This window comes from Pogoniulus pusillus, chromosome 7, assembly GCF_015220805.1.
Source record: "Pogoniulus pusillus isolate bPogPus1 chromosome 7, bPogPus1.pri, whole genome shotgun sequence".
Taxonomy (NCBI): domain Eukaryota; kingdom Metazoa; phylum Chordata; class Aves; order Piciformes; family Lybiidae; genus Pogoniulus; species Pogoniulus pusillus.
This window is the reverse complement of record NC_087270.1, coordinates 5853646-5878553: the sequence shown is the minus strand read 5'-3', so window position 1 is coordinate 5878553 and position 24908 is coordinate 5853646. Positions and strand designations below refer to the sequence as shown.

Below are 24908 nucleotides of genomic sequence, written 5' to 3'. Positions count from 1 at the left end.
TGCCCCTGTACTCTGCACTGGTTAGACCACATCTTGAGTCCTGTGTTCAGTTCTGGGCCCCCCAGTTTAGGAGGGACATTGAGATGCTTGAGCGTGTCCAGAGAAGGGCAACGAGGCTGGGGAGAGGCCTTGAGCACAGCCCTAGGAGGAGAGGCTGAGGGAGCTGGGATTGGTTAGCCTGGAGAAGAGGAGGCTCAGGGGTGACCTTATTGCTGTCTACAACTACCTGAGGGGTGGTTGTGGCCAGGAGGAGGTTGCTCTCTTCTCTCAGGTGGCCAGCGCCAGAACGAGAGGACACAGCCTCAGGCTGCGCCAGGGGAAATTTAGGCTGGAGGTGAGGAGAAAGTTCTTCCCTGAGAGAGTCATTGGACACTGGAATGGGCTGTCCGGGGAGGTGGTGGAGTCGCCGTCCCTGGAGCTGTTCAAGGCAGGATTGGACGTGGCACTTGGTGCCATGGTCTAGCCTTGAGCTCTGTGGTAAAGGGTTGGACTTGATGATCTGTGAGGTCTCTTCCAACCTTGGTGATACTGTGATACTGTGATTTGTAACTCACCATCTCACAAAACACATGTGATGACACAAATAGGGAAGAAACTGGAAGAAGCTTTATATTTCACCTCACACCAGGACTGAGGCAGTAAGTGCCATCCCTCCCTACCCATCTTCCTGCATAAGGATGGTCCACCAAGACATGACAGCACTGCAGTAGCACTGCAAATCTCCTAGCAAGCACAATAAGACAGACTTGCCTCTTGAAAAGTCAGCTGAAGGAACAAAAGGTACAGAGATGGTATCTGCCCCAAAGCTTAATGGAAACTGCATCCACATTTCAGAAGAGGCTGACAAATGTCAGTGGCACAGAATTCTGCTGCGTTGCCTTTTCTGTTTTTAACCAGCTCACATCCCTGTTTACCTCAATGTGACGCACATTTGTCCTGCTTAGCTCCACTGATCTGGAAACCAAAGGCTCCTTCAAGACAAAATAAATTGTTCCTGTGGCAATGCCAAGGGAGTGATTTAATATAGTGTGGAGACTTCTCAATTCAATTTGACACCCAGTGATTGAGCTAAAAGAAAAAGCCAGGCCTTACATGAGCACTCCTATTTTAGTGTGCCACCAACAGCTTTTCTGAGCATTACATATTTAAAGTGCTCCAGTTACAGATGCTATATTAACTCCCTGCAACACTGGAAATGCTCTTTCAAACCAGCTGGCCAAGTGCACACCATCTGAGTAGATAGATTTGTGTCATAGAATCAACCAGGTTGGAAGAGACCTCCAAGATCATCCAGGCCAACCTAGCACCCAGCCCTAGCCAGTCAACCAGACCATGGCACTAAGTGCCTCAGCCAGGCTTTCCTTGAACACTTCCAGGGATGGTGACTCCAGCACCTCCCTGGGCAGCCCATTCCAATGCCAATCACTCTCTCTGCCAACAACTTCCTCCTAACATCCATCCTGTACTTCCCCCAGCACAACTTGAGACTGTGTCCCCTTGTTCTGTTGCTGGTTGCCTGGCAGAAGAGACCAACCCCCACCTGGCTACAACCTACCTTCAGGTGGTTGTAGACAGCAATGAGGTCACCCCTCAGCCTCCTCTTCTCCAGGCTAAACACCCCCAGCTCCCTCAGCCTCTCCTCATAGGATTTGTGCTCCAGGCCCCTCACCAGCTTTGTTGCCCTTCTCTGGACACCTTCCAGCACCTCAACATCTCTCTTGAATTGAGGAGCCCAGAACTGGACACAGCACTCAAGGTGTGGCCTGCCCAGTGTTGAGCACAGGAGCAGAATAACCTCCCTTGTCCTACTGGCCACACTGTTCCTGATGCAGGCCAGGATGCCACTGGCTCATATTCAGTGCTAAGGAGTGTTCTGTAGGCACCATTCACTGCTGATTCTTGTGGTGCTGGCTACCATTTTGTGCAACATCACTTCATAGTTTGGTGGCTTGTTTTTTTCCCCTTTCTTTCAATTTTGCTTCATATTTAAAGTGAAGGGGAGAAAAAAAGGGCAAGAAGTGGTAGGTGGAGGATTTAATGCAATTTCTATTTTTGAAACAGCAGTCCTACATTTTGGCTTGGGAAGGATAAAAATAATGCTAGTAACAAAGGCATGCAGAAAAGATTCAAAGCGTCTTAAAAAGAGAAACAAACCACTGTTTTTGGTTTTCTTTTTGTTTGTTTTAAGAATTCAAGCAATAACTGAGTAGATCATGTATGTAGTTAACTACAGGGAGCTCAAATGCAGGGGATTTGAGAATGCACACAGCACAATACCAACTATCGATTTTATCTTCTGGCTGCAAATCTTTAAGCTCTACAATTAACTGGTAGCACAAAGAACAAATTAATGTTTATCCTGTTTCAGTAATTCTTAAAGTTCCCATTATCTTAATTTAGCAAATAAAACTAAGGAAGAAAACCAATATTAATTAGCTTTTATCAATAGCTGCTAAGTTTACATCAGTAAGGGTGTTTCAGTAGATCTCTACATCAAAACAGTTGGTGCTGAAGACTTTCTGATGAGGTGCCATGGACTGAATGCTCATTAGCAGTTGGAATTTATAGAATCATGGAATCAAGCAGGTTGGAAGAAACCTCCAAGATCATCCAGGCCAACCTAGCACCCAGCCCTATCCAATCAACTAGACCATGGCACTAAGTGCCTCATCCAGGCTTTTCTTGAAGACCCGCAGGGACGGTGCCTCCACCACCTCCCTGGGCAGCCCATTCCAATGCCAATCACTCTTTCTGTGAAGAACTTCTTCCTAATATCCAGCCTATACCTACCCTGGCACAACTTGAGACTGTGTCCCCTTGTTCTGTTGCTGGTTACCTGGCAGAAGAGGCCACCCCGCACCTGGCTACAATGCCCCTTCAGGTAGTTGTAGACAGTAATAAGGTCACCCCTGAGCCTCCTCTTCTCCAGGCTAAACACCCCCAGCTCCCTCAGCCTCTCCTCATAGGGTTTGTGCTCCAGGCCCCTCACCAACTTTGTCACCCTTCTCTGGACACCTTCCAGCACCTCAACATCTCTCTTGAATTGAAGGGCCCAGAACTGGACACAGCACTCAAGGTGTGGTCTGACCAGTGCTGAGTACAGGGGAAGAATAACCTCCCTTGTCCTACTGGCCACACTGTTCCTGATGCAGGCCAGGATGCCATTGGCTCTCTTGGCCACCTGGGCACAGTGCTGACTCATCTTCAGCTTACTATCTATCAGTACCCCCAGGTCCCTTTCCTCCTGACTGCTCTCCAGCCACTCTGTCCCCAGCCTGCAGTGCTGCTTGGGGTTCTTGTGGCCAAAGTGCAGAACCCTGCACTTGGCCTTGTTAAATCTCATCCCATTGGCCTCTGCCCACCCATCCAGCCTGTCCAGGTCCCTCTGCAGGGCTCTCCTACCTTCCAACAGATCAACACCTGCTCCTAGCTTGGTGTCATTAGGCACATTACTGGAGTGCCTCTTCTATATTAATTTTATCTGAAAGGTATCCAGTTCATGAACTGCTGTGTGATGTGCATGAAAAGTACATCAACAGGAAAGCTGCCTCACAAGAATCCCCAGCTCATACTGCAGATGGCATTCAGACACAAGGCAGTATCTCGCATAAGAACAGTTAGCAATTGCTCCTGGAAAACAAACAAACAAGAAAAACCCTAAAGTGCTAGGGAGAATACAAAAATAAGAGGACTGGTAGTCAAACTTGTGCAGGAAACTAGGATTAAAGTGATACATGTAAAAAATATGTATGCATAAGATTAGAGACCATAAGAAAAGGTACATAAATATCCACATTGTTATGACATACTTTTCATCAATCTCTGACAACTTCAATTTCATCTCTTCAACTGTTCTGAAGCATATCACTCTTGTGTGTGCTAACACTAAGAACAGAAACAGACTCATTTATAGCCCACAGTGGCCCACTTTTGGGCCACCAGGGGAGGAGAACCAGTATTTGCTTAAGTCATTTAGAAGCATCTTACTTCTGCAAGCATGTATAACTCCAGTCAGAGCATCCAGAAAGCTAAGCTTCTTAAAAATCTCTTACCAAACCTGTCAGTGTGTCAGGAGACAACTCTTGTTCTCTCAGTGATGCAGAATCAGGACCTCACTGATCAGGATGGTAAATGCAAGAATTAAATGAAATTAAGAGAACACTTAACAGCTGAGGAACTTTGGGTTATACTCTTGGAGCTCTAATGTTGTAAAACAACCATAAATACATCCTGTTCATTCCCTGGCTCTCTCAAACCAGTTACACTAGAAAAATAAACAAGGAAAAGCCTTGGGGCAGTTAAATAAAATGCTTGCCTTGTCCAAATTCAGTTTACTATTTCTCCTACAGTAATCAACATTTTGAGCACTTCAGTTGTTTCTCATCATGGTCTTGGGGAATGCATCTCCCCTTCCCTCTCACCCAGCAACTGCAAACTGCCCTAACTTGCCTGGATTTGGAAAGGATGCTGACAAGTTTGGAAGTGAGTATTTTAAAACAAACAGTATCACAGTATCACCAAGGTTGGAAGAGACCTCACAGATCATCAAGTCCAACCCTTTACCACAGAGCTCAAGGCCAGACCATGGCACCAAGTGCCACGTCCAACCTTGCCTTGAACTGCCCCAGGGACGGCGACTCCACCACCTCCCCGGGCAGCCCATTCCAGTGTCCAATGACTCTCTCAGGGAAGAACTTTCTCCTCACCTCCAGCCTAAATCTCCCCTGGCACAGCTTGAGGCTGTGTCCTCTCGTTCTGGCGCTGGCCACCTGAGAGAAGAGAGCAACCTCCTCCTGGCCACAACCACCCTTCAGGTAGTTGTAGACAGCAATAAGGTCTCCCCTGAGCCTCCTCTTCTCCTGGCTAACCAATCCCAGCTCCCTCAGCCTCTCCTCGTAGGGCTGTGCTCAAGGCCTCTCCCCAGCCTCGTCGCCCTTCTCTGGACACGCTCAAGCATCTCAATGTCCCTCCTAAACTGGGGGGCCCAGAACTGAACACAGGACTCAAGGTGAGGTCTAACCAGTGCAGAGTACAGGGGCAGAATGACCTCCCTGCTCCTGCTGACCACACCATTCCTGATGCAGGCCAGGATGCCACTGACTCTCTTGGCCACCTGGGCACACAGTAGGAGGGGTGAAAGATAATCTAATCTCATGCACCTCTATAAACGTAATTTAATAGTTGAAGCAAAGTAGAAAGAGAAACTGCTTGACCAACCAATACACATCCTCAGAAGACAGTTGGGAAAAAAAAATCTCAGATGAAATTTACCTTAAAATACAAAAGGAAATAGGCTACCCAGAAACATAATTGTAGAAGTTGGTTTTCACTCAGGTTGGTAAGTCTTGCTTTACACCTCTGCAGTAAAACAGGGAGAGCCTTACTATCCTCTCTCGCCTTTCTCCCTGTCACTGCAGCCCAAAAATCAGTGGGCAGAATCAGCAGTACTGTGATCACTGTCTAACACTCTGCTCATACTATTTTGACTGTGTCTTATTCTTGCCAGTATGCCTCAACCATCTGTCATTTGCTGTCTTACACTTCATCTGCAAACTACTCAAGCGGGTCTGTTGTCGATATGTATTTGAATGTCTCCTAGAAGCTGCAGCCTCTAAGACTGAAGTCTTTTTGTCCAATAAGAGTACATATAATCATAAATGCTTTAGGTTGGAAAGGTCCTTTAAAGGTCATCTGTCCCACAGAGAACAGGCACATCTTCATCTAGATCAGTTACTCAGAGCCCCATCCATAGATAGATGGAGTATTTCCAGAGATGGGTCTCCTACCACCTCTCCGGGCAACCTGGGCCAGTGTTTTAGCACCCTCATTATGAAAATGTTTTCCTTGTATCTAGTCTAAATCTTCCATATTTTAGTGTAGAATCATCACCCCTGTCCTGTCACAACAGGCAAAAAGACTGTCCCCATCTTTCCAGTATGTCCCCATTAAACACTGGAAGGCTGCAGTTAAGGTCCCTCTGCAGCCATCTCTTCCCCAGAATAAATAACCCAAATTCCCTCAGCTTCTAACCCTTGGATCATTTTTGTGGCCCTCCTCTGGACTTGCTCCAACAGGTTAATTTCCTTCTTGTGCTTAGGGCTCCAGAGCTGGGGACAGTACTTCAGGTGAGTGAAGTTTCAGCACAGTGGAGAAAAGGATGGTGATATATTATGTCCAGTTAAGCAACTGAATAAAGGCTTTAGTAAACCTACACAGATGTCCTGGGTTAGGGTGGATCCCTCCCCCAGTAGAATAAACTCACCACAACACAGATTTTATTTTGGAAAGTCAGGGAAAGATGAAATTGCATTTCTTATAGTGTAAGTACAACAGTATAAAGAGAAATAAACTACTAGAGAAAAAAATATAATAACCTTAAGGAAGATGGGGAAGGGGTCAAGCGGTGGTGAAGCAGCAAAAGCAGCAGCAGCCAAAGCAGCAGCAGGGGAAAACAGCAGGCAGGTGCAGCTCAAGCAGCAGAAGCCAGCAAGAGGAAAGAACAAGCTGTGCTTCTAGGCATAAAGCTCTTGGTGCTCCAATGAAATACTAACTTAGCCATTGTTGCCATTATATGGCCTATGCCTGAAATGTTCACCTCTCCCCTATGTCTGAGCTAGAAAATCAGCTCAAACAGCCACAACAGACTACATTTTAAGCTTAATGGTATACAAAAAATATCAGAAATAAGCACAGAGGGAAGAGGTGAAAAGAAAATGGAGGGAAAATAATCCTTGGGCTGGAAAAGAGCAAAAGGTACACACAGAAGAGGCTTCCTGCTTACAAATGTGACAAACATAGGGATATGGGAAACTCCAGGATCCATTTCAGGCCTATTCTGACCTATTCTATCTCTTATACAACCAGCTCAGTGTAAGTGATGGAATAGGAGCACAGTGGTCACACAGCACCTCAGCATAAGTGAATGGATGACACATGCTATCATTTTCAGTACATACCACAATGCTCAGTTAGCCTGTAGAACTTTAGATTTCTATGGTGTCTAATGAAATCAAGGATTTAGGCATGTCATAAAATTGGGCTTGAGAAGGCCATAAGAAAGGTTTTGGATGGACTTTGTAAGTGGCTTCCCAGCACCCAGGAAAGGGTTGCTGAGATGACAGGCCAGGGTTCTGTATCAAGTATGGAAGCAACATTTTCTATCTGCATCAACAGCTGCTAGTACTTTCCACAACCAGACAGGACAGGGACAAGGGAATTTCAAGTCTTACCATGATATAATTGTTTTATTAGGCAGATGGAAGAAACCCCAGGGTGAAAAAGCAAATATTCCTGACCAAACTGTTCCCATGTCACTTTTCAACCAACTGGATAATTTCCAGTTGGCACAGATTTTGTTTAGAAACAAGAATTGGAAAGTAGACTAATCCTATCTTACAGCTAAAAACAGCACTGCCCTTCATCAAATTCATTTTCATTTCCTGATGTGAAAAATATACATCAGTAACAGCCTGGTATTAAGATGATACTGGACTGGCATTATGAAACCGAAGCCACTCTCTGTGGAACCGATGGGTAAGAAGACAACAAGCCCCATGACTGGCAAGAAGAGTGGTAACCCAAAGTAGATTTTGCTCTTCTTAGGAACAAGCTGCTTTATAAATCATAGAATCAACCAGGTTGGAAGAGACCTCCAAGATCATCCAGGCCAACCTAGCACCCAGCCCTAGCCAGTCAACTAGACCATGGCACTAAGTGCCTCAGCCAGGCTTTTCTTGAACACCTTCAGGGATGGTGACTCCACCACCTCCCTGGGCAGCCCATTCCAATGGGAAATCACTCTCTCTGTGAAGAACTTCCTCCTAAGTAGGACTGGGTGGGTTTACACTTCACTTGGTAAAAAACTGACTGGATGGCCAGGCCCACAGTGTGATGGTGAATGGAGTAAACCCAGCAGCGTCCAGTGACAAGTGGTGTTCCCCAGGGCTCAGTATTTGGCCCAGTTCTCTTTAATCTTCATCAGTGATGTGGATGAGGGGAGTAAGTGAACCCTTGGTAAACTTGCAGATGACACTAAAGTGGAGGGATTGTTGATCTGCTAGGGGGTATGAAGGCCCTAAATAGGAACTGCACAGGCTGGATCGATGGGCTGAGACCAATGTATGAGGTTCAGCAAGGACAAGTGCTGGGTCCTGCACTTGGGCACAACCCCACACAACGCTGCAGGCTTGGGGCAGAGTGGCTGGAAAGCCATCCAGGAAAGAAAGCCCCAGGAGTGTTGATTGACATCTGGTTGAATGCAAGCCAGCAGTGTGCTCAGGTGGCCAAAAAAACAAACAGCATTCTGGCCAGTATGAGCAATAAATAGTGTGGCCAGCAGGACCAGCGAAGTAATTGTCCCCCCAACTCAGCACTGGTGAGGCCACACCTTGGCTACTGTGTTCAATACAGGGCCCCTTAATAAAAGAAAGACATTGAGATGGAGTGGGTACAGAGGAGAGTAATGAACTCTGCCTATGGTTGGAACTAGATGATCTTTTCCTACCCAAACTGTTCTATGATTCAATGAAGTTCATTCTGCAAGTTCCTCAGCACAGACCACAGACTGTGCTCAAATCAGAAATGCAGCAGATCTCAACTTCCTACCTATAAACCTTATGTGCTAGTTTGAAGCTAGCTAGAATGTTTTGGTGAGAAGAACTAGATTACAGGCTGTGAAAGGAAAACAGTGGTGATGTCTACCTCACTCATAGGCTTGCTGAGATGTATAGAAACAAGAAATAAAAACATAGATAACCACTCTCACTTCGCCTGCTGGGGAACTGGCTGAGCTGCATCTCTCTCTCTCTAACCTCACTCTCCATTTTGGACTAATCCACTTTGCTTCCTATCCCCCTGGCCAAACCTCCATTCTTCCTTGGGACTGAGGTAGGGTTGAGAGGGGTAGGGGGAAGGTGAAGGGGTGGTTGAGAGCCCTTCCTGGGGACTCAGGTTTCTGGAAGGGCTGCTGTGTTTCTGTATTGCCTTTTCCCTTGTCTATTTCTGTCCATAACTGTATATACTGTAAATATCTGCTTGTATATTGTGCTAGCTGTAAATATAAGCTTCATTCATATTTCCAGAGCTGTCTGAGTCTAGTCTGGGTGATTTCTGAAGTGGGGGCAGGGGGAGGTAACACCCAAACCATCACACCTTATGAGAGAATAACTCAAAAGAAGTTGAAAGCAAAGGAATCTTCCTATAGATAAGCGGTCTCAGAATAGAGTAGTTCATTCTATACCAACCTGCAATTATTATCAGACACATACTTCATTCTACACACCTGTGAATGATCCTATTGTCATTTTACCATCCTTATACCAGATACTTAGTCCCCAAATAAATTCTCCTTATTCAAGACTTTTTCTTTAGAAATTTGCATTAGAAATGGTTACGTTTTAGTACACACCAAGCCAATGATATTCACAAGATATTCTGATACAGTATGCATTGAGAAATCACCTGGCTTGGGACTGCTACTCTATGCAAAGCAAATGGTTTTATTCTGCAATACTTAGTGATTCTAAGCTCTTTTCTCTGCCCTCCAAAAAATATCACTGCTTCGGGAGTTATAACTGTGGGCAGGTAGCTTAAATCACTACAGTTTTTCAACAGCTTCAGTCTGGTTATCTGCCACAAAAGCAAGAAACAGATCTCAACATCTTTCTTCTTTTATGCTAAAAAATTCAAATAACAATGCATCAACTTCCCAAACCTCTACAACTTTTAAGTATGCAAATAATTTACTTCTGCCTAACATAAGCAGCATACTTACAACTGCTACAGCTCAGCATTTGGCTTTGTTCCCAGCCATCGTGATTAATAAGGCTTCTGGTTTTTAGTTCAAGGATTCTCAGATTATGGTTCAAGGACTGGCAATTGCCTGCAGAAAAGTGGCTGGTCACACAGCCCTGGAATTCCTCTAATATAATCATCTGTTTCTAAAGATAAAGGTATGACCTTTAACACTTCAGTAGTCTTCTTCTTGGAATCCGTATACATGCAACATTAAATGGTGTTTTTAGACCAAAAAAAACCATGCATCTAACCAAGTTGACAGGACAAACAGCACACTTGCAATAGCAAAATTACTTGAACTGCCCACATTAGCACAGAACCCAAACTAATACATTGCCACTCGACAGAATCAACACACTTAACACTTTCAGCTTTTAGTCAGTGTGATGATAATCAAAGTACCTGCCTCTTGCAAACCACTATTGAAGCACCAGGTGGGACTACCTTTGTTGCACAAACCTTTGTTGCACAAACCACGGCTCTGTAACAACTTCAAGAGATGTAATAACCCCCCAAGACCCCCCAAACCAGTAACTACTTATTACAGAAGAGTGTCAGTGCTGCAACAGCACCATCAGAATAGCTGCCATCCTGATCTCTGTGAAGCTCCTAAAGTTCTTGCAGCTTTGCCATATCCTCTCCAGTTGTCTGCATGCATGGCAGCAATGAACCAAAGACAGAGTAAGTGATGTGTGCTGTCTTCCATACATCCAGAAATTATGTTCAGGGAATTTCATCTTGGGCTGCATCCAGAGCAGGTCAAGGGAAGGGATCTGCCCTTTTACTCCACTGTGGTGAGACCTCATCTGGAGTACTGTGTCCAGTTCTGGAGCTGGCAGCACAAGACAGACTTGTTGGGAGTGGGTCCAGAGGAAACCACAAAAGTGGCTAGAGGCCTGTAACATCTCTACTGTGAGAAAAGGCTGAGAGAACTGGAGTTGTTCAATTTGAGAGAGGAAGGATCCAGGGAGACCTTACTGTAGCCTTTCAGTAACTGAAGGGGCTATAAGAGAGATGTAGACAGTCTTTTTAACAGGGCCTGTAATGACAGGACAAAGGGAAACAGTTTTAAACTGAAACATGGTATAATGTTTTTCTACAATGAGGGTGATGAGACACTGGAACAAGCTGCCCAGAGACACTGTGGATGTCCCATCATTTTGAGTATCACAGTATCACAGTATTATCAGGCTTGGAAGAGACCTCACAGATCATCAAGTGCAACCCTTTACCACAGAGCTCAAGGCTAGACCATGGCACCAAGTGCCACGTCCAATCCTGCCTTGAACAGCTCCAGGGACGGCGACTCCCTGAGCAACCTGATCTAGTGAAAGGTGTCCCTGCATATGACAGCTAGGTTGAAACTAGGCAATGTGGCAAGAATCTTTTCAGTGGTGCCCAGTGACAGGATGAGGGGCAGCAGACACAAACTAGAATTAAGTAAATTCCACCTCAACATAAGAAAAAAAATCTCTTGGTGGGAGGGTGACAGAGCACTGGAACAAGCCTCCCAGAGATATTGTGGGGTCCCTTCTCTGGAGCCTTTCAAAACCTGACTAGATGCGTTTCTGTGCAAATCTGCTTTAGCAGGGAGGTTGGACTAGTTGAGCTCCACAGGGCTTTCTGTGATTCTGTGACATCTGAAGGCCCCTTCCAACCCAAACCATTCTGTGATTCTACACTTGATTTAATTACAAAAGTATAATACTTTCCACTACTAATAATTGCAACTCAACTGGAATTCAAGACATTTGCATCATGGCACAACTGTTTAAACATCAATTTCTTTATACAGTTGTGATTTTGATTTCAGGTGTATTCCTTCGTGCTGAATTTCCCCCTGTTGCTTAAGTAAAGGTTGTTCAGAATTTTGACCCTGCCCCACCAGCACAGAGTCATTCATCCACACATGTGCTTTTTAAAAGGTTTTTCTCTGTGTCACTAATCATAGACTCAACCAGGTTGGAAGAGACCTCCAAGATCATCCAGTCCAACCTAGCACCCAGCCCTATCCAATCAACTAGACCATGGCACTAAGTGCCTCAGCCAGGCTTTGCTTGAACACCTCCAGGGACGGTGACACCACCACCTCCCTGGGCAGCCCATTCCAATGCCAATCACTCTCTCTGACAACAACCTCCTCCTAACATCCAGCCTAGACTTCCCCCAGCACAACTTGAGACTGTGTCCCCTTGTTCTGTTGCTGGTTGCCTGGGAGAAGAGACCAACCCCCACCTGGCTACAACCTCCCATCAGGTAGTTGTAGACAGCAATGAGGTCCCCCCTGAGCCTCCTCTTCTCCAGGCTAAACAGGCCCAGCTCCCTCAGCCTCTCCTCAGAGGGTTTGTGTTCCAGGCCCCTCACCAGCTTTGTTACCCTTCTATGGACACCTTCCAGCACCTCAACATCTCTCTTGAATTGAGGGGCTCAGAACTGGACACAGCACTCAAGGTGTGGCCTGACCAGTGCTGAGTGCAGGGGCAGAATAACCTCCCTTGTCCTACTGGCCACACTGTTCCTGATGCAGGCCAGGATGCCATTGGCTCTCTTGGCCACCTCAGCACACTGCTGGCTCATCTTCAGCTACTATCTATCAGCACCCCTATGTCCCTTTCCTACTGGCTGCTTTCCAGCCACTCAGTCCCCAGCCTATAGCGCTGCTTGGGGTTGTTGAGGCCAAAGTGCAGAACCCTGCACTTGGCCTTGTTCAATCTCATCCCATTGGCCTCTGCCCACCCATCCAGCCTGTCCAGGTCCCTCTGCAGGGCTCTCCTACCTTCCAACAAATCCACACCTGCTCCTAGCTTGGTGTCATCTGCAAACTTACTGATGCTGGACTCAATCCCCTCGCCCAGATCATCAATAAAGATGTTGGTCAGGACTGGGCCCAGCACTGACCCCTGGGGAACACCACTAGTGACAGCTGCCAACTGGATGTGGCACCATTCACCACCACTCTCTGGATAACCCAAGATTTTGCATGGAGTTGTAATTAGTTAGAAAATGGACATGTTTTTATTCTTACTGGCTTAGTTACATCAGCTGGCAAACTTGGGAGTAAGGCTGCACACCAAATGAAACAATCTTCTTATCTCCTGCCTAAAAGGAATTCCATTTCTTGAGAGGATTAGCAGTTATTTTGCCACCATTTGTTCACCTGCCTGCATTCTAGCCATGTGGCCTAGAGAGATAAAAAGGCAAATAAGATTTCTGCAAGGTTACCACTTCTCTGGCCATGATGCAGATATAACACAGCAGAACTTATGTTGCATGATTCAGCTGTTTGAATGCTTCCACCTTTTATGGCCAATGTATCAAGATTACTCACTGCAATACCTGGAGCAGACAGATACTTCTGCAAGTGTCAAATTGGGCTGAAGAAATTACTGCATACAGCTGCCTGCTGATACTGCTCTGAGCACAGGAGATTCATTGTGGTTTTCAGCTCAGTGACTGTTACCTCAGCAGATAGGACTATCAGGTGCTGCAAAACTGGAAGCTCTTCCAAGCTGCAGTGCATTTCTCCTCCTAAATATCACAGTATCATCAGGGTTGGAAGAGACCTCACAGATCATCAAGTCCAACGCCACACAGCAAAATTCTCTCTAGAGCCTTCACTTTGTCTACCCAGATGCTGCCAGAATCTCAGCCAGAGTCTGAAAGTTTGGGCTAATTAAAAAGAAAATAAATAAAAGAAGAAAAACCTGGATGAGGCATTGAGTGCCATGGTCTAGATGACTTGGATAGAGCTGGGTGAAAGGTTGGAGGTCTCTTCCAACCTGGTTGGTTCTATGGTTAAGAAACCAGCCTGAAAATAGCCAGTAACTAAGCAAAGATCCTTGTCCTCTGGAAAACATTTAGAGCTCAAACAGCATTTAAGATTGAACATCTCTAGAACCTTATTTTGAAAAATGAGATTAATCAAACCAGATCTGATACGTTCCAACTCAGTTTCCTAGTAAAAAACTTATTTTCTGATTCTTCAGCTCTCTATCTGCAAATGAGAATACCTGGAGCTTTTTATCTGTAAGACCACTCTGAAGTGTTTCAGCAACTCCAGGAGAACAAAACAGACACACTGCCATGGAGCTGCTACTGCAGCACCCAGCTCAGCACAGGCCCATACAGCTGGTTTCCTATTGCAGTTTGCTGTGCAGACATCCTGCAAGGACAGTGGGCCTCTGGACAGGGCTTTAAGCAACCTGATCAAGTTGAAGATTTTTGGTTCACTGCAGGGGTGGTTGGACTAGATGACCTTTAAAGACCTCTTCCAATGTAAAGTATCCTATGATTCCATGACTGTGCAACAGTCTCTTTCCACAAATGAAGTTCACATGGCCAAGGAGAGAAATTTGAAACAAGAAACCCTGAAATTCTCCCAGCATGTCATGTTTTTTGCTGGCAGTACCCAGAGGAGCAGCCACACTATTACTCTTTCTACAGCTTTCTTCACTTGAGTCTAATCTTAGAGCACCTAAACTTTAAACCTCTGCAAAAGTGCTGCTTTTACAAGTGGAGAGCAAAACAACCAGAACCTAAGTTATGCTTTTGCCTTCTAGACCTCAAAAGTTTAGATCCAGTGTTAGACAGCTACACTTCTCAAAGGCAACTGTAGGGCAATGACATCTCTCCCAGCCATCCATGCCAAACAATCAGTATTAGCAGTGTGCTCACTGGTGCGTTTGAAATGAATAATGAACTTACAGATTGACAGAGATCCTGCTCCAGTGGGGATTAATCCACCAAAGCAACGTGGTCAAAACAGTGAAGCTATTCCTAATATTTTCCTTTGCTGCTTGGCTCATGGCCACATTGGTTTTTTCCCAGCACTGAGATAAAATTCCTGTCCACATTACATTAACTTACTGTCTTCAGATACAAATTCCATCAGTCTGGATCATTAGTACTTCTTCCTCATGGTCCCGATAATACCTCATAGCCTATCACAATGATGTGTGTGAACATAACTGAAGAGAGAACATGAAGAATTAATAATACAAGAGTATCTTGCTTAGAGTAAGATCTATGAGTTTTAATTCCTTCCACTGTTTCAGTGATGTCTGGAATGTCTCTATGAGGAGAGGCTGAGGGAGCTGGGGTTGTTTAGCCTAGAGAAGAGGAGGCTCAGGGGGGACCTCATTGCTGTCTACAACTACCTGAAGGGACATTGTAGCCAGGTTGGGGGTGGCCTCTTCTCCCAGACAACCAGCAACAGAACAAGGGGACACAGTCTCAAGTTGTGCCAGGGGAAGTCTAGGCTGGATGTTAGGAGGAAGTTGTTGGCAGAGAGAGTGACTGGCATTGGAATGGGCTGCCCAGGGAGGTGGTGGAGTCACTGTCCCTGGAGGTGTTCAAGAAAAGCCTGGATGAGGCACTCAGTGCCATGGTCTAGCTGACTGGATAGGGCTGGGTGCTAGGTTGGCCTGGCTGATCTTGGAGGTCTCTTCCAACCTGGTTGATTCTATGATTCTATTAGCAATAAACAAGATATTCATTAATTAATTGCTTGTGTAACAAATATCATTACATAAAATTATCATCTGGAGACACTGAAAGAAGAATTTTAATTATCCAGGTGAACTTCAAAGTAGATCTGCACTTTATTATGGTTGTCTTCTCAAGTTCCTCAATTCCTGATATACAAGCACTGTTTAGTTAGTAGCATCTTGATCAGTCTGACCCAGTTTCTGGATTGTAAAAGACAATTCAAAGCAGCAACTGATCAAAACAGAAAGGCCTGACAGATGAGTTCATGGATGGTAAACCAATGGTGTCAGTGCTGTGAGCCAGCTGCCAGTTTTAGAGCCTCTGTTTGTTGAAAGGATGAACCACTCCAAATGCTGAAATAAGAAAGCTTTGCCTTCAGTACTAAGCAATTGTTCTCCTGTTCCAGAGGGCAAATGGAAGAGCATTTCCAAACCTGTCTGCCAGATGCTAAGAGCATAACGTCTACGGAATACAGTCACTTCCATAGGTGAAAAAGGAGCAATAAGCTAAGTAGTTTACTCCACACTCCAACCCCCTGCCCCTCTGTCAGTGAAGCCAGCCAACTTCAGGAAGCATCACTGATACCCTCTCTGAGAGCTCCTGTTCTACAGCCCAAACACATACCAAGCTCTTCCACTGCAAGCTCGCACAGCTACTGTCTACTCTTCAGCCTACTGGACACAGGCAGCCCTCTAGTATATCCTTCTCCAAAGTCACATCAGTTCTAACCCTAAACTGGAATCAAGTAAGCTGTGCTGCAATCATATCCCAAATCCCAAAACACAATCATTGCTGACATGAGAGGAATACAGGATTAATAATGCATTTTAGCAAGTCTCATCAAGCACCACATATATTGTGAAATCTTTAATGTATCTGTTCTATCACTGAAGCTAAATTCTCCTCACACTGCAAGGAGGTTCCTTACAGAAGAATTTCCCCTGCATGAAAAGCTCAATAGCAGAAGAAACTGAAAGGACAATAGCCTAGACTTCAGTTCTCAATACCACTTGTGCCTTCCACTTGATCTGCAGAAAGGTCAGGGCAGAGATGCACACAGGAGAACAGGGCAGACTTTCTGTGCTTCATTTGCTCTTTTGAGCTTCCACACTCATCTCTTCCAGAAACAGTCTCTTTCATTTTTAACCATAAAGCTTGATGTCCTCTCATTCTATGAAAGTCAACACAAAGGTTACTGGAGACATTCCAATGGAAGACTATGACGATTATGAGGGGACTGGAGAACCTGTCTAACAAGGAGAGGCTGAGAGACCTGGGGTTGTATAGCCTGAAGAAGAGCAGACTGAGAGGAGATTTTAATCAATGCTTATCAATATCTAAAGGGTTGTGGACAAGAGGATGGGGTCAGACTCTTTTCAGTGATGCCAAACAACAGGACAAGGGTCAGTGGGGACAAAGTGAAAAACAGGATCTTCTTTACTTTGGGAGTGCTGGAGCACTGGGACAGGTTTCCCAGAGAGGTTCTGGAGTCTCCTTCTCTGAAGAGATTCAAAACTCGCCTAAATGTGTTATAGTGCAACCTGCTTTGGGTGACCCTGCTACAACTGAGAGGATTGAACTAGATGATCTCCAGAGGTCCCTTCCAACCTCCACCATTCTGTGAAAGTGGCTACAATCTCAACAAAAAATGCTGACCTTGACATTAACCTGTTTTGCAGATAAGAAAACCGTACTCCTTTGTCTCCTTGGCTGCAATTCTCCTGGGAGTGAGCAAAGAACAGCAAGTTTTTCCACCTTTAAAGTACCGGTAGCATTGGAACTTCTGCAGCGAGTGCGCTAACGCTGCAGCGTGATGTGCAGAGAGAGTGGGGGCCAGTGCAGAGCTAGCTAGGCTGGGGCACTGGAAGCAGCCTCCCACAACTGAGTCTGTTGACAATTAAGTGAAAATTAGTCTGCAGTGAGCTGTGGGTCACTGAGGACAGATTGCTTTAGCACCTAAGCTAGACAACTCCAAAGTAGACTTCCTGCTCCTAAGCTGCAGTGCCGCCTGCAGTGCAGTCTCCATTGTAAATATACCCAAAGTCTTTGCACTCAACGTTTTAATCACACACACAAAAAGGCAGCTTTAACAAAAGTACAGACAGTCCAAGTAAAAGAAGTTACAGTTCCTGTAATATTTTTGTAACCCTTTTGTGCTCTTTTTTCTCCCATGTTTCTAAGCCACACTTTCCAGATGCTGCAGCTTAAATCAGTCTATCCAGCTCTTAGCAAAGTCAGTGGAAAGCTTCCTGCTTCTTTTATGGAAGCCAACATTTTGGTTTTATCATAACTGCTGTCATATAAATAAGAACACAATAAGAGACCACTACAACTGATTTCTTGGGCAGTCTCATGCTGAATGTGGACCAGACACTGAAAAGACAGTTGCTTCAGGTACAAGCTCATATCAATGAAGGTGTTATACCTAAATTATAATAATTATATATATAATATATAATTATATTATAATTATAATATAATTAAATTATAATAATTATAATAAATGCTCTTAAGTTAAAAAAATAAGAAAAAAGGAATATGCAGATGAACATTTTACTACAAAACAGTACAGGAAATGTCCCAGTGCAGGCAAGACTGCTCACTTGAACCACTCCTCTGAAGTATTCACTTTTTTAATCACTAAATTCCTATCTTAAGCAGGTTAATATTGAAGAATCTGCCACAACATAACAGCATCTGTACAAAGTACACTTTGTATCACCTGGTAACAAACTAACAGGGGAATGAAAATCATAACCACCTCTTGCAAATGAGAGTGGACTTATTTCCAGATATTTCCATTGGTTTCAATGTTTGACTAAGAATTAACCAGAACAGGGGGGTTGAAATTTGACCTCCAGTTTGTAAATCCTTTTTTTCCCCCCCTGTTCCATTCTTTCAATACTAATCAGATTAGAAACTAATGTAGTCTGTCTTTGTCCTTTAAATAAACTGCTGGATATCACTGTGGTACACTCAGATGAGCTGTGAAAAGCATGCTTAAAATTTCTTTCAAACTTAATTTGCAGTGATTTTCTTGCAGTAATATGAGAATAAATGAAAAAGATAATTGATTTCAGCCATAAACAATTACACAGAATTACTTTTCTACAGCAGTTGTCTAATTAAAAGACTATAAACCCAGAATATCAAGCCTTAGATTTAAGCATTGCTTTTGAGGTATTCATGTGATATGCAAGATGCACAACTTTTTGTGTTCTCTTACGTTGCAGAGGCACCAAAATACTCAGTACAAACTTTTAACCCTTCACAAAATAATTTACACTTGTATGCATGACTTGGATCCAAAGAAAAGAATCACCTACTGTTCAGAAAATGTCTAATATCATCACCAACAATAAGTAACATTTACAGCACAGTTCATCTAAAAAGTGACACTGGGCTAAAAGTGTCTTGACAAAATTAACAATGAACGATTTGTTATGAGTATGAAACATGCAGAGAGGCACAGATGTCAGTTATATAACACATTTCTTCTATCATTAAAGAGTAAACAGCAGCCTATTCTTTCAGCTTATCAAAACACAGTAAAAAGCAGGCACATTTCCCTCCCTTATTTCTTCTCCCCCAGTTAACAGATTTTTTACAACTGCAGCAGAATCTAATCTCCCTCCTTGTTCTGAACTGCTACATACAAATGCCTATTGCTCCCAGAGGCTTTTCTATGATGCATCAAAGCATTGTAGGCACATACCTTAACCTCTTGATTGGCAAAAATCTCCACATCAACCCCACAGGCAACCAGAGTGGAAACATCACAGTCCATGCTACGAGCTGGCATCCCCCCTTTTTGTACGCAGTTAAGCAACCTCAGAGTAACAAACAGTCAGGAGGAGGGGGGGAAAAAAAAAATCTTCAACTCAATATTGTAATTGAACAGTCCAAAATTCTGTTCCAGTGCTGACAATAGCTGCAAGCCTCCAACACAAGCTCTTTGCACTTAACCGAGGTGCTCCTTGCCTTTCCCTCGTACACCCACCAACTGAGCAGGCACAGCATAGTAACAACGCTATTCCATCTCTCACGGCAATGACATCACCACAAAGACTGACATAAGCTAAATCTATTTTTTTCAACCCTTTTATCTCTAGGCAGCACAGTGGATCAAATTGAACATGATTATGTGCTAAATCTGAACTCGGACTAAATCAATTCAAGCGGCGTTCGCTGGCAACTGAGTCATAGCTGTTGTTTCAGCTGAGTGCTTATGTTGGCAGAAAAGATCGCCTGACACCGAAAGCTCTGTGCTGAGCGTAAATTAACCTAGCATTTAAAGCCACTAAGCTGAAGGTAATGTTTGGTGCTTCGCTGCAGAGCACTAATGAAAACAGTAAGAGAACTAGCAAACAAAAAAAGCCTTCTGCTTTTAATATCTCTGCGCCCTCGTTTGTAATAAAGCAAGCACGCTGTAAATCCCCACACACGAGAGATTAGAGGACATCAAGTTCCTACCACCAGGAATCATCAACATACAGCAGATTTCATCCCAGTACTTTGACACACAGGTTGCACTGTGACTCATCTTCAGAAAGATCAGAGGCATGTCTGTGTGTGATGTGGAAGTCAATACCCCTTCAAAGAACAGAACATGGAAAATTTCCCTTGCAATTCGGACTTCACACTGGCAGCCTTTATGCCATCTGTCCTTAGGGTTACTCCTTCACAAACCTAACAGTATTCAGTTGAGGGCAATGGCTTTAAGTAAAGTGACTGCTTGCTGACTCAGTAGTCTGTTTAATCTTTGCAAGTGTATTTTTTGATGATAGAAATAAAATATCTACAAAGTGGACTTTTGAAGTTCATAGAATCACAGAAGGGTAGAGGTTGGAAGAGACCTCTGGAAAACATCTAGTCCAACCCCCCCCCACTAATGCAGGGTCACCCAAAGCAGGTTGCCCAGGAGCACATCCAGGCAGCTCTGGAATCTCTGCAGAGAAGGAGACTCCACGACCTTCCTGTTCAGCCTGTTCCAGTGCTCCAGCACTCCCAGAGTAAAATTTTACGTCATAGAATCAACCAGGTTGGAAGAGACCTCCAAGATCAGCCAGGCCAACCTAGCACCCAGCCCTAGCCAGTCAATCAGACTATGGCACTAAGTGCCTCAGCCGGGCTTTGCTTGAACACCCCCAGGGACGGTGACTCCACCACCTCCCTGGGCAGCCCATTCCAAGGGCAAATCACTCTCTCTGGGAAGAACTTCCTCCTAACATCCAGCCTATATCTCCCCTGGCTCCACTTGAGACTGTGTCCCCTTGTTCTGTTCAGACGAAAACTGTTGTGTTCCAGTTCATGTCAGTTACCTATTGTCCTGTTGTTGGACACCACCGAAGAGGTCGTCCTCATCCCACAGATAACTGATAAGATCTCTCAGTCTGCTCTCCTCCAGGCTAAAGAGCCTCAGGTCTCCCAGCCTGAATCACAGAACTAATGGTTGGAACAGATGTCAAAACTTTATCTAAGTCTCACTCCCCTGCCAGAGTAGGGTTACCAGGAGTAGTAGGTCACACAGGAATGTGTCCAGGTGGGTTTTGAACATCTTCAGAGAAAGAGACTCCACAACCTCACTGGGCAGCCCATTCCAGTGTTTTGTCCCACTCATAGTGAAAAAGTTTTTATGTTCACATGGAACCTGCTATGCTCCACCTTGCACCCATTGTCCCTTGTCCCATCACTGCACATCATTGAGAGGAGCCTGGGTCTGTCCTCCTGACACTTGTCCTTCACATATTTATAAACATTAATGAGGTCACCCTTCAGTATCCTCTTCTGCTAACTAAAGAGACCCATCTCCCTCAGCCTTTCCTCATAAGGGAGATGTTCCACTCCCTTCCTCACTGTGGCTCTATGCTGGACTCTTTCAAGCAGTTTATCTTTATCTCAGACTTGCATTATGATTTTTTCTCTAACGTTTCATTTATTCATCCATAAATTACTTCTAATTGTTGCTGGCCTAGAGATGACATTTATGGGTAACTCAGATTAACAGTCAGGATTCAAATATGTAACTGTTGATACAAACCTAGCAGCAGCACATAGCTCAGTGGAAGACACTGTTCTGCTTAACTCCACCATCAACAGATATTGCAGCTTGCACCGTGTTCTGTGATGCCATGTACAATTTGCTACTGGCATTTAGACTAGGCTGTCTAAAACTATCAGAGACATGTATGCTGAACCACTGCCAGACTGGGCTGCAACTACTATACCTCCTGTGAAATTCAGAATGAAGACACTCGTGGAGAATATCTCAAGTTCTTTGCACCAAAACTCTGCTTTCAGACACCTAAGAGCAGAAGCAGCTTCAGGTTAGACTCAGGCCACTCAGCTTCTCATCTTATTCTTTCACAAGTGCAGTAAAGGCAGGACACTCCAGGTTAGCTGCTGACAGCACAACCTCTGCTGAGAAATCCAGTCATTACCCTTGCAAGCTGGCAGCAAGGTTACATGTTGACACAGAAAAGCTCATCTCTCTTAGCAGAATGCTCCTTTCCAAGTTCTATTAAATTATGTGCCCACTTCTTAACTTCCCCTCAGTAGTAATCACAGGCTACGATGCGGAACCAGGACAGAAGTATATCCTAGCACTCAAGACTTCACAACGACTATACCCATCAACAGCAATGGGTGGGGTAGCACCAAGCACCACAGGAAGCAAAAGGGTTTATCATGATAATCAACTGGTTTGGACACCAAGCACTGAATCGTTGTCAAGTTTTTGTATACACCATAAAGCAATACTTTTCAGAAAGAATGTGAGGTTAACATTTTTTGTGCATGTTTAGATGAACTTCAACTCATGTACATGATATAGGTGTCATATGATATCATCATAATGTCTGATGGAAGTTCTAAGCAGGCAGCGATGGGAAAAGGTTGTCACCAGAAAACGAAGAAGTTAGTGAATGGTTGTCAAAGAGCTGGAAGGAAACACTACAAGCAAACATGGGCTGGGTGCTAGGTTGGACTGGATGATCTTGGAGGTCTCTTCCAACCTGGTTGATTCTATGATTTTATGAGCCTAATGAAAGTTTAAGCAGTAATGGACTAACAGACAACAAATAATAGTAACATATCTGAGAAAGTTAAAGGTCCTGCTTATCAGTAAAGTCTAGAAAGGATTCCAAAATGAAAACTATGGGGGAAAGAGCTTCACTGGATAGCTCCAGAAGATTTCTTTTCTTTTTTGAATCTTTCAAAGTATCCCTTTTCAATTTCTCCTTCATCACCTTATGAAAACTGCTACTTGGTGTGTGAACTGACCTATTCCACCTCATGATTATTCTTGCACTTTTCTACTATTCACCTCCTTTCTAAGGAGGATCACTGCAATTTTTCCATTCCATCCAAGTAAGGAAAGCTTACTGAGATCACAATTGCTTTCATTTCTTGTTTCTGCTTGCTTATTGCTAAGCATAACCTATTTTTCCTCTTAAAAACCACTCTAGCTCACATGAGTATTTTAATGAGATCTTTACAGAAACAACCTAGTTGCTTTTGATTCCCAAAAAGAAATATTGCCTAACACAAGAACTCTACAAAGCATTTGAGTACTCCAAGTTGCATCTTTCACAGTATCACAGTATTATTAGGATTGGAAGAGACCTCACAGATCATCAAGTCCAACCCTTTACCACAGAGCTCAAGGCCAGACCATGGCACCAAGTGCCACGTCCAATCCTGCCTTGAACAGCTCCAGGGACGGCGACTCCACCACCTCCCCGGGCAGCCCATTCCAGTGTCCAATGACTCTCTCAGGGAAGAACTTTCTCCTCACCTCAAGCCTAAATTTCCCCTGGTGCAGCCTGAGGCTGTGTCCTCTTGTTCTGGCGCTGGCCACCTGAGAGAAGACAGCAACCTCCTCCTGGCTACAACCTCCCCTCAGGTAGTTGTAGACAGCAATGAGGTCTCCCCTGAGCCTCCTCTTCTCCAGGCTAACCAATCCCAGCTCCCTCAGCCTCTCCTCGTAGGGCTGTGCTCAAGGCCTCTCCCCAGCCTCGTTGCCCTTCTCTGGACACGCTCAAGCATCTCAATGTCCCTCCTAAACTGGGGGGCCCAGAACTGGGGACAGTACTCAAGGTGTGGTCTAACCAGTGCAGAGTACAGGGGCAGAATGACCTCCCTGCTCCTGCTGACCACACCATTCCTGATGCAGGCCAGGATGCCACTGGCCCTCTTGGCCACCTGGGCACACTGCTGGCTCATGTTCAGGTGGGTATCAATCAGCACCCCCAGATCCCTCTCTGTCTGGCTGCTCTCCAGCCACTCCGACCCCAGCCTGTATCTCTGCATGGGGTTGTTGTGGCCAAAGTGCAGCACCCTGCACTTGGAGCTATTGAAGCCATACCCTTGGACTCTGCCCATCTGTACAGGCGGTCAAGGTCCCGCTGCAGAGCCCTTCTGCCCTCCAACCCAGCCACATCTGCCCCCAGCTTGGTGTCATCTGCAAACTTGCTGATGACTGACTCCATGCCCTCATCCAGATCATCTATGAAGATGTTAAAGAGGATGGGGCCCAGCACAGATCCCTGAGGGACACCACTAGTGACAGCTGCCAGCTGGATGTGGCACCATTCACCACCACTGTGCTAGTTTGAAGCAAGCTGGAATGTTTTGGTAAAAGAACTAGATAACAGGCAGTGAAATGAAAACAACTGATGTCAACTTCTCTCACAGTCACGCTGAGAACTCTGGGAAGAAGAAAGACTTTTTCTCCATTTTGTTTCTCACTCTTGCTTTTGCCTTAGACCTGGTCACATCTCATTAACCTTGCTCCCACTAACCTTGCTCCCTAACCTCTTGGCTGCACCTCTCTTCTTCCTGAGAACTGGGGTAAGGTTGAGAGGGCAGGGGGAGGTGTTGGGGTGGTTTGAAAGCCCCTCCTGGGGACTCAGGTTTCTGGGAGGGGAGTTGTGCTTTTGTATTGTTTATCCTTTGTATATTTCTGTATATAATTGTATATAACTGTATATATTGTAAATAGCTGCTTGTAAATTCTGCTAGCTGTAAATAAATTGCTTCATCTATATTCCCAGGGTCCGTCTGAGTTAGCTGGGGCAAATACAAAGTGTGGGGGGGCGGGGTAACCCCCAAACCATCACAACCACTCTCTGGGTCCAGCCCTCCAGCCAGTTCCTAACCCAGCACACAGTGTTGCCATCCAAGCCATGGGCTGACAGCTTAGCCAGCAGTTTGCTGTGGGGTACAGTGTCAAAGGCCTTGCTGAAGTCCAGATAGATCACATCCATATTCTATTCATTGCTATTCACTTCTCATTGGAAATTAAGACATAATCCTATGTGAAGTTTGTTGTTTTTTTTCCCAGGGTACTCTACAAGTTTTTATAGTTTCATCTAATGTTAAAAAAAAATCCTACTGTGAGATAATTTAAAATGGATTAATATTGACTGCTTTGTTTAGATTAGGAGATTTAGGTTTCAATCAAATTTAAACTAGTACAAAATCCTGACCTTCCTTTTGGAAGCAAACTACGATTGATTTAAGCCTTAGGAAAGCTCTCCTGTGTTTGGACCTCACAATAACATCAACCATATTGTAACCAAAAGCACCAGCCAAACTGACACACAAATATGGCAGTATTTTGGTCA

The 24908-nt window shown here is 44.7% G+C and overlaps 1 protein-coding gene across 2 annotated transcripts in view; it reads right to left on the bottom strand.

The window, feature by feature from the left end:
• RCAN2 (regulator of calcineurin 2) overlaps positions 1-24908 on the bottom strand; it is a 94202-nt gene that overhangs the window by 28669 nt on the left and 40625 nt on the right. Inside the window, exon 1 of one of the 2 annotated variants that reach the window (XM_064145769.1) lies at positions 18998-19327. The exons of the other annotated variant lie outside the window; for it this stretch is intronic. Coding sequence (XP_064001839.1) covers positions 18998-19084 — 87 coding nt within the window. The 5' untranslated portion in view covers positions 19085-19327. Of the gene's footprint in view, positions 1-18997; positions 19328-24908 lie in introns of those variants that run through there. 2 annotated transcript variants of the gene reach the window in all.